Source organism: Aplysia californica, unplaced genomic scaffold (assembly GCF_000002075.1).
Source record: "Aplysia californica isolate F4 #8 unplaced genomic scaffold, AplCal3.0 scaffold01931, whole genome shotgun sequence".
NCBI classification, from domain to species: Eukaryota; Metazoa; Mollusca; class Gastropoda; order Aplysiida; family Aplysiidae; genus Aplysia; species Aplysia californica.
Window position 1 is genome coordinate 24,084 of NW_004799201.1, and position 1,339 is coordinate 25,422.

A 1,339-nucleotide genomic window follows, 5' to 3' on the forward strand; every position below is an offset into this window, starting at 1 on the left:
AGTAGTAGTAGTAGTAGTAGTAGTAGTAGTAGTAGTAGTAGTAGTAGTAGTAGCAGTAGTAGTAGTAGTAGCAGCAGTTGTAGTTGCAGTAGTTTTTGTTTGTAGTAACAGTAGAGAAGAAGAAAGAAGGCGAAAAATTATTTAGATGATTTGGCCGTGCACCGAGGTAATTCATTATACTGGATGTTTTCTAAACAGTGTTGTTTTCTGCTGTTTCATCCAACAGGTCTACATGAATCTCAACGTGCAAGAAGAATCTATGTACGCTGAGATAGACCACGAGAGGGAGAACTGACTGAAAGCTGGGAACTGACGATGTGATGGGCTCAGCAGGAAACTAGACCCTTGGTCATGTACAAATGTCACGCTTCTAGTCACTGCCAAAGGGCGTCTGTGGATTAGCAGTCAGGCAGACGACGCAAGTTCGATTCTCATGTGGAGAGGGGCTGTTGTTGTTGTTGTTTTTTTTCTTACTCTGTCTGTAAGCTGGGACGTTGATTCCTCTCTGCTCGGTTGGTGTTGACATGCAGGGCGGAAGCAACCCACCCCCTAAATGATCTAATTTGCGTGGACGAAGACGTAAAACATGCATATTTGCAATTACGTAATTACCTAGTCACTGCCAACTTGATATGAAGTGTCATAATCAATGAGGGAATGTTGTGTCTCTCTAGATACGATGATGGGGGAAAATCTTGATACCTCAATCAAATTTCATCATGACCTACTCTGGATATGAATTGGAGGGGACTTCAAAAGCACAGTTATTAGTTTGAAGGAACAAAGCAAACGAAATGTGACTAGAACATTGCATGACCATTTATATTATTAAAAAGCTCTTGTTTATTTGTAAAACTTGTTTGTTATCAATAACGTTTAGTTTAGATAGTGAAGAGTGTCATTATTGTCTTGATGATCAGGTGTCCTCCCCTGCCTTTCCTTGACTTGCGATAAGAAAGGAAACGTTCCTCCTTTCCAACAGGGAGATCGACTGTGAATGGGTGTGATGCCACTTTTAACAGTGTAATGTTGTTTAATTAAGAGTTCTAAATAATTTCCGACAGGACCAAGACAAGCGGATGAGAAGCCTTGAAAAAACTACTCAGACAATCTAAAACTGAGAACACCCCATTGGGGGTTCGAATCGGGCCATCCACGCCATAACCCTGTGCGATATTGACTATCATTGGGCCACAGCATATCATAATGTTGATTCTTTTGCAGTTGCTCATATTGTTCATAACACATACAAGTGTATATGTATAACTACACACACACACACACACACACACACACACACACACACACACACACACACACACACACACACACACACACA

The 1,339-nt window shown here is 41.1% G+C and overlaps 1 protein-coding gene across 1 annotated transcript in view; it reads left to right on the forward strand.

Moving 5' to 3' along the window:
• The window catches only part of LOC101845444 (vascular endothelial growth factor receptor 2), a gene marked incomplete at its 5' end in the record, with an annotated part of 25,134 nt that extends 23,849 nt beyond the window's left edge, over positions 1-1,285 (forward strand). Inside the window, 1 exon segment of the mRNA XM_035973721.1 lies at positions 227-1,285. Within this exon segment, the coding sequence (XP_035829614.1) occupies positions 227-295 (69 nt within the window).
• Between the last annotated feature and the right edge of the window lie 54 nt (positions 1,286-1,339).